At 37.8% G+C, this 7,248-nt stretch overlaps 2 protein-coding genes across 2 annotated transcripts; both read right to left on the reverse strand.

Moving 5' to 3' along the window:
- Positions 1 to 121: 121 nt before the first annotated feature.
- On the reverse strand, positions 122 to 1,324 carry Rpii33 (RNA polymerase III subunit RpII33). Its single transcript, XM_076896138.1, has 5 exons — positions 1,145 to 1,324; positions 942 to 1,086; positions 655 to 862; positions 369 to 575; positions 122 to 307 (listed from the first exon to the last, which is right to left on the reverse strand). Exons 1-5 carry the CDS (start codon positions 1,228 to 1,230, stop codon positions 123 to 125), a joined length of 831 nt encoding a protein of 276 aa, XP_076752253.1. The 5' UTR covers positions 1,231 to 1,324; the 3' UTR covers position 122.
- An 80-nt stretch (positions 1,325 to 1,404) lies between these two features.
- LOC143424397 (reticulocalbin-2) lies at positions 1,405 to 3,430 on the reverse strand. The gene is made up of 4 exons (XM_076896423.1): positions 3,160 to 3,430; positions 2,923 to 3,070; positions 2,393 to 2,848; positions 1,405 to 2,319 (listed from the first exon to the last, which is right to left on the reverse strand). Exons 1-4 carry the CDS (start codon positions 3,380 to 3,382, stop codon positions 2,148 to 2,150), a joined length of 999 nt encoding a protein of 332 aa, XP_076752538.1. The 5' UTR covers positions 3,383 to 3,430; the 3' UTR covers positions 1,405 to 2,147.
- Between the last annotated feature and the right edge of the window lie 3,818 nt (positions 3,431 to 7,248).

Consider the following 7,248-nt stretch of genomic DNA (forward strand, 5'->3'; position numbering starts at 1 on the left):
TGTCTTTTATTACTGATAAATAAAATATACATGCCGATGATAAGGTCGATGACGATTCCATTTCTTACGAGAATGTGAGAAACATGTTAATTTTTATATCTTATCTTAACACTAAATGATGTTTAATGATGAATGCTGAGTGCATCACTTTGAACTTCATGGCTCAATTGTGTCTGTAGATTGGATAGCTTATTTTTTAATGCTGCAATGCCCATCATTACGATATTCTCGGGTTTCAAAGCTCCACTGCTTTCCACGTTGAAGTAATATTTGTTTGGCTTTGCCTCCCAATTGAACGGTGCCTCGTCTGGAACATTATAGACATTTAATCAGCGTGCTATCAATATTTAAAGTAACACGTTACGTACATTGATCCTCCTCCAATTCGCTGTACTCCGATTTTGGCCATTCATCAGGTTTTGGGAACAACGTGTGTCTCATAGAGTTGTCTGGATCGTATTCAAAGCTTACACCAGCAGTAGGGTTCCACTTTGCATGCTCCTTTCCAAAACCTTTCTTCGCATATGCTCTCAACTTCAATTCCTGCCCTTTCCTTAATTTCACTATTAGAATTTCTGTAAAAAGGAATAACATTGATTAGAAGTGCAGGCTGTATTATGCCTGCAGACATTGGTTATTCTAACAAATCCAAACCGTCTGTCTCTCCGTATTCGCTGGCATCATCTTCCCTGTGTCTGGATGTTACGGGCAGCACCCTCGGATCGCTGGATTTAAAATCTGCAGTGGTTACATGTCGCGTTTGATCCTCCGTGCATTTCACATCAAGCGTGAACTCTACACTGCACTCCGGACAGAAGTCCATGCACTGGCAATCCCTCGTGTACTGTATCCTATCGACAACCTAAGCAATTTTAATATGACCCCACCATTTTTACAAACGAATATTTAATGTATCGAGCGTGCAGTTTCTAGTTATTTACATCGTCGCTAATAAGCGGTATCATTCCAATCCTGTGCGCTAGAAATTCATCGCTTAGGACAGTCGAATTCGCCTCCAGTTGTATCCAGTCGATAGCCATGGTAGGTGTTTCGGCAATAAAGACACGCCTCATACTATTTGCTACGCTACAAATATTAAAAAATTACGAATATATTGAAATAATTGTCGCATAACCTGTCTTACCTCAATTCTGTGTCCTCAACTTGAAATTTTACGTTTTCTTCGGTCAAATCTGAGATATGAACCGACGGCTGATTCGCATACGGCATTTTATAAGTCTCTTGTATTAAAAGTTACACAGGAACGGTCTTATAATTAATATATTTCTCGTTAGTAAAAGACGTCAACTTTTTTGTTGGTGTTCTTTTTGTTCTTGCTTTGAGACCGCAGCGCCGTCGCAGAGTGTTTAAACCACGAACTCGCTTTGATTTAAGATGTGTCACTTAGGGTATAGTGTACTTTTTATTAAAAAAATTCATTACACATAATTCGTCGGATAATACGAAAGGTAGACAAAAATGCATTGCGAGAGTATGAGTTCAAGCATTGAACATAATCGTTTTGCGTATTTTTCATTTCTAACGAAACTAATTTGATTTAGGAACAAAAGTGATGATATAGAATAATTTATCTAACTGTAACGAAGATGCCGCGTTTACATTTGTATAAATATTGAACAGCAATTAGTTCAATCTAATACTTTAAATTACTATGTATACCTAAATTGCCACTTAGATTTGATCTCGTAAGTCTGCAAAAAGATGGTACTAATCTATGCGCGTTACATAGGTCACCTTACGTAATAAATAATGAAAATTAGATATAATATATAATCCTGGTAACTCTTAAAAGTAATACAAAACATAAACTATTACAGTATCGGCATTTGAATACGATGCCACTGTTTTTCTTTTTTATGGCACTGAACGTTTTGTAAAAATTGGAAGACTGTGGTGTGTGAGATGCTATTTTCTTCTTTCGAGTATTTTAAGTTTGTGCAACGTGATTTTATACTGACTTGAGTGTAAATGTATTCTAAATGCAGCATAAATAGGAATACCAAAACATATAAGAGCTGTGAGCATAGCATTGAGAAGTATTAAAAATATTTTCAGCCACGTAAATTTTTGGTAGTTATTACGAAAAGAGATGAAATTATTATACTAATGAACTTAGTATACGATTTTCAAAGTTCGTCGGTAAAACGTTCGATATCTTGCAAGTGGTCTCCATAGTCTGTAGCTTCGCTGCCCACAAAAGCATCGTGATGATCTAAAATCTCGTCAAACGACAGTCTGTTGTCGTGGTCGTCGTCGGATGCGGCGAACAGATGATCGACCTCGTCGCTCGCGATTTCCCTGAAATATTTACCGATGTGGAATATGTTTCTAACAAGCCAAGTGTATAAATTCTCAATGATTAATCGCTTACTCGTTACTTGGTACCAGCCAAGAAAGTATTTCATTTGAATCTAATTTTCCATCGCCATTCTTATCGTGTTCGTAATCAAATTTATCTTTTTCTATCAACAACCACTCTTTATCTTCCGCTTTAGCTCTTTTGCCAATAAATTCCTGAAAGCTAATGGACCCATCATTGTCCGTATCCTTGTCTTCTAAAGCTTGTTTCAATAGAAGAGGAAACATTCTTGGCGTTTCCTCCGGATGTGTATACGCTTTGAATTCGTCTGCATCCAGATAACCATCTTTATTTATATCAGCAGCTTCGAATGTTTGTTTGTCATCAGAGATGAGTCTATCATCCACAGCTAAGTCTTCTGGATCCATGCCATATGTATCTTGTAGCACTTCGTTCCAACTGACTTTGCCATCTTCATCTGTATCTGCATCTTCCAGTCGATCTTCAGATTCCTCAGCAGAAAGCATGCTATTTTGTTGTTTGAATATATTCATAATTATCGTCGGATCTATAGGAATAGAGGATAACTTAACGATTCATACCTGAAGGAGCGTAAGATCCAAGCTTTCAGCTCGTTCCTTTCTATGAACTTATCGTCGTTCAAGTCCATCTTAGTCAATAAAATAGCTAAACGCCTCTTAGATTCTTCCATCGGGAGTTTATCAAATTCTTCAGCTTCCTTTACGCTTCCTAGAAAAAGGTACGAAGCACGTCCGTCCAAGCATTTGGTCTCAACGTAACAAGAGCTCGTTTAATTAATAAAAAAAACAATGAAATACCAAGGATAGCTTCGTGATCAAACTCCTGATGATGCTCCCCCCCCGCGTAATGGTCCATGTCTCGTGGACTAAACGCGCCGTCCTCTGTTCTCTCATTGCTATTGGCTTTGTTATGGTGATGAGAGTGTATATGGGCGGATGCTGCGTTCCCGAATGCGAACAATCCGACGATCGTTACGGCGAAGAGAAGAAGAACGCCGACACGCGGTTCGTCTCTGCCCATTGTAACTTTTTTCGTGAGTTCTGTAAATGAAAATAAAGAAAAAAAGTTTAACCTTATCTCAGGGTAAGTTTGACAGGTACTCTGTTATGTACACCGAGTGCCATAACGACTTTTATCGATTGCTCGTCGCCACGCATGTCGTATAATCGTTCTCGAAAATCGATCGTTTAAAGATTCAAATCCGACAGCTTCTCGTGGATTATTTCATTTGTTTCTAAATTGTTACAGATTTATTTTTAACGTTGATATGAATTTGTACATCTGAATCATGCTCTCGAGTGCGATACGATCTTGTAAGTATCATCGACGATAATCGAGACTGATGCCAGGAAAATAATAATGATAGCAGCTGCTGCAGTGAATATTGAAAAATTATTCGGGTTAATGGCAGGAAGTAACGATGATTACATAAAACAGAAACGTAACAGTTTCCAATTATTCCTTTGCCTTTTATATATTAAATAGATCTCTACTTACTTATAGAAAAATCTTCGATTATTGTAATCCAATAGTCATCGCAACCAATTACTATTTTGTTTCTGTCGTAAACAGTGACTCAAATCTTTTCCAATCCCTGCGTTTCTTCTGCGCGTTCACCTTTTCAACGGTGAGGTTCGTGAAATGTCAGTAAAACGTGCGTGCGTCGCAATATCAAACGCTTGATGCGTCTCGTGGTGAAAAGAGGCGAAGGAGAAAAAAAAGTGTCAGGCCTGCCTTAGCCACGATCAGTATGTGCGGTCATGATTTTGTTCTAGGGTGCGCGTTCAAAAATAGGCTAACCGTACTAACACGCGTACAATTTATTTCTAACTTGAGTAACCATCCAGCGAGCGACACGCAGAGGAAGAGAACGAGCGGGTGCAAGAGTAAAGTATCATAGGAACGTCTTTTTTTAACTCAGGACAGTGATTAGAGAAACTACGAAGATAGAAAACGGAAATACGCTCTCCCAGAGATATCGTTCGGAAATATTCTTATCTTAGAATACACGTAATACGTTCGCTTCTTTCTTTTTCCAGTATAATATGATAATCGTAAAATTCTTTAAACCTACAAACATTTTTCTACGACAATCTATAATAGATGGAAAAGAGGCACGTGTTTTATAACTATTTACTTCTACAAACTAATTTTAATACTAACCAGCGTATTGATTTTGTTATAATAGAAGGATAAATTTATCGAAGGTCGTATGAAAATGTTCCTTGAATATTTCAAAGCCATTTGTATTATTGCTATTATACGCCTGCACGAGGAAACAATTCTATAGGCACAGTATAATTTTAAATACACTTGTGATACGTAGAAGAGGGTGTAAGGTTTGCGAAATAATTAAGAATTTATTTTATCGTCGATAACGATGTGTGACTAGTTTCAGCACCTTTCGAAGAGATGGCGCCACCAGTCGTTCGGTAGTTACCTTCACTGTCGATAATGCTGTGCGACCAGTTTGAGCACTTTTTGAAGAGATGGCGCCACCACAGCTGGACAGTATGCGGTCCAGTGTACGCGGTATGTTTAAAATAATTCAGATTACATATTACTGTGCTATATTATTAAATATATTATTAATTATACTTTAAATTATGATTCTTTCTGTCACAGGTGTTGCAAGAGAAGAGCTGTACGGAGGATTTAGAAGAGGCGATAATATTTAAGGACCCCTTCCAATCTGCCGGCATCAGTTTTAATTTTAAGTACTATTTCATTATATATTTCATACAATTTACATAGTTTAAGCATATTGTTATGTTATTAAAAGAATATATATATTTAGAGATAAGAAATATATTATACTATTATATATTATAAGTATCATTATAGAATGAAATTAAATTGTAATTTATTGTATATTTCATTGGATTTCCTAAACAAATAAATTTATTTAAGTGAAATATAACAAGTTTTATCATTTTCCCTATGATATAGCCATTTCCAATCCCTTTCCTTGTCATTCTCATAAACTAGGATAAGAAAGTTGCTATAAGAGTAGGATTTGGATAGAGTTCCTGGAAATGACGTCATTTTCCAGGAACAGCCGAAATTCCTGGAATTCTCGATGACGTCATTTCCAAGAAGTAGCACTATTCGAATACCTCCTATGACGTCATGTTCTCCTGATACAAAGTCAGATTTTCGGGGTCTCGATCGAAAAAAATCGACAATGTATCAGGAGAACATGACGTCATAGGAGGTATCGGCAATTCCTGGAATTCTTGATGACGTCATTTCCAAGAAGTGGCACTATTCGGATACCTCCTATGACGTCATGTTCTCCTGATACAAAGTCGGATTTTCAAGATTTTGTTCCAAAAATCGGAAATGTATCAGGAGAACATGACGTCATAGGAGGTATCCGAGTTTTGCCATTTCCTGGAAATGACGTCATCGAGAATTCCAGGAATTTCGGCGATTCCTGGAAGTGACGTCATTTTCCTAGAAGTGGCTCGCATACCTCCTCACCATTTATATTCTCCTGATACATTTCCGATTTTTCGACCAAAATCTTGAAAATCCGACTTTGTAACAGGAGAACATAAGTAGTGAGGAGGTATGCGCGCCACTTCTAGGAAAATGACGTCACTTCCAGGAATCGCCGAAATTCCTGGAATTCTCGATGACGTCATTTCCAGGAAATGGCACTATTCGGATACCTCCTCATATGTTATGTTCTCCTGTTACAAAGTCGGATTTTCAAGATTTTGGTCGAAAAATCGGAAATGTATCAGGAGAACATGACGTCATAGGAGGTATCCGAATAGTGCCACTTCTTGGAAATGACGTCATCGAGAATTCCAGGAATTTCGGCGATTCCAGGAAGTGACGTCATTTTCTAGGAATCGCCAAGATTCGGATTTTTCGATCGGTACCCCGATTTTTCGAGTTAGTATCAGGAGAACATAATATGCGAGGAGGTATTCGAATCGTGCCATTTCCAGGAAAATGACGTCACTTCCGGGAATTCGTGCAGTTTTTAAAAATCGAGCGGGGATATTCGAATTTAAAGGGTTTAGGATGAGGATTGGTTCTTCTAGGATAGATCAGCAGGTCATTGAATGATTAAACAGTTTTTTAAAGGTAATTAAACGTTTATTGAAACTCTAAAACGATGTACAAGCTACAGAATCTATTTTACAAGCTAATTGTTATAAACTATTCTTATAAACTAAAGAATAACACTATTAATATGCGTCTTCAAGTTCTACTTTGGTCGTGTATTCGTTTCCCAAAGAAATCCAGCTGTATGGCAATGTCTCGGTTCGTCCACGCTCGCAAATAGCGCAGAAAGCCTGTACGCACTATTAAATTCATTAATAATTAATAATTACAGTAGATTATACTACATAATATACTTTTCTGTACTGAGATTTAAGAGTTCTAGCTCTGGAGTCAGTGGTTACCGAGTCTACGTGAAATTGAACGTCGGATAAAGCAAGAATTCCACTGCCCTTTCAGATAAAAAGCAGGGAAACTAATTATTTTCAATATCGGTCTTAAATCTCGTACGGCACGCTGGTGACAGGAACGATGGAATTATGCCGTAATTATTATCATAATGTCGCGCGATTCCATACGATCGCACAATGGTACTATGATTTATGGATGAACACGACGAGCCGATAACTTATCCCTTCAGCGTGGACCACGGATCTCGTATGATAAACTCGATGATTCATTACCTCTGGCTAATAACGAAGGGACTCGTTCGTACGCGGACAATTTTGCCCGCACCCTATAACACCCGCCAAAAACGGGAAGGTGTTAACAATTAATTTCGCTTTGCCGAAAATTTATTCCGTTCTCGTTATGCTTTCCGACGCGCGCTCTTCCTTTTATGATGCTAATTGTCAGAACGTTATTGTTCG

This window comes from Xylocopa sonorina, chromosome 6, assembly GCF_050948175.1.
Source record: "Xylocopa sonorina isolate GNS202 chromosome 6, iyXylSono1_principal, whole genome shotgun sequence".
Classification (NCBI taxonomy): domain Eukaryota; kingdom Metazoa; phylum Arthropoda; class Insecta; order Hymenoptera; family Apidae; genus Xylocopa; species Xylocopa sonorina.

What these genes read in the sequence shown, in the direction of transcription:
- Rpii33 (XM_076896138.1), bottom strand. Translation starts at nt 1,230, where the DNA reads ATGCCGTATGCGAATCAGCCGTCGGTTCATATCTCAGATTTGACCGAA. An exon ending in TACCGCTTATTAGCGACGAT is followed by an intron (nt 863 to 941) that starts GTAAATAACTAG and finishes AAAATTGCTTAG; the next exon opens with GTTGTCGATAGGATACAGTA. An exon ending in CGAATTGGAGGAGGATCAAT is followed by an intron (nt 308 to 368) that starts GTACGTAACGTG and finishes ATAATGTTCCAG; the next exon opens with ACGAGGCACCGTTCAATTGG.
- LOC143424397 (XM_076896423.1), bottom strand. Translation starts at nt 3,382, where the DNA reads ATGGGCAGAGACGAACCGCGTGTCGGCGTTCTTCTTCTCTTCGCCGTA. An exon ending in TGATCACGAAGCTATCCTTG is followed by an intron (nt 3,071 to 3,159) that starts GTATTTCATTGT and finishes ACCTTTTTCTAG; the next exon opens with GAAGCGTAAAGGAAGCTGAA. An exon ending in TGGATCTTACGCTCCTTCAG is followed by an intron (nt 2,849 to 2,922) that starts GTATGAATCGTT and finishes ACAACAAAATAG; the next exon opens with CATGCTTTCTGCTGAGGAAT.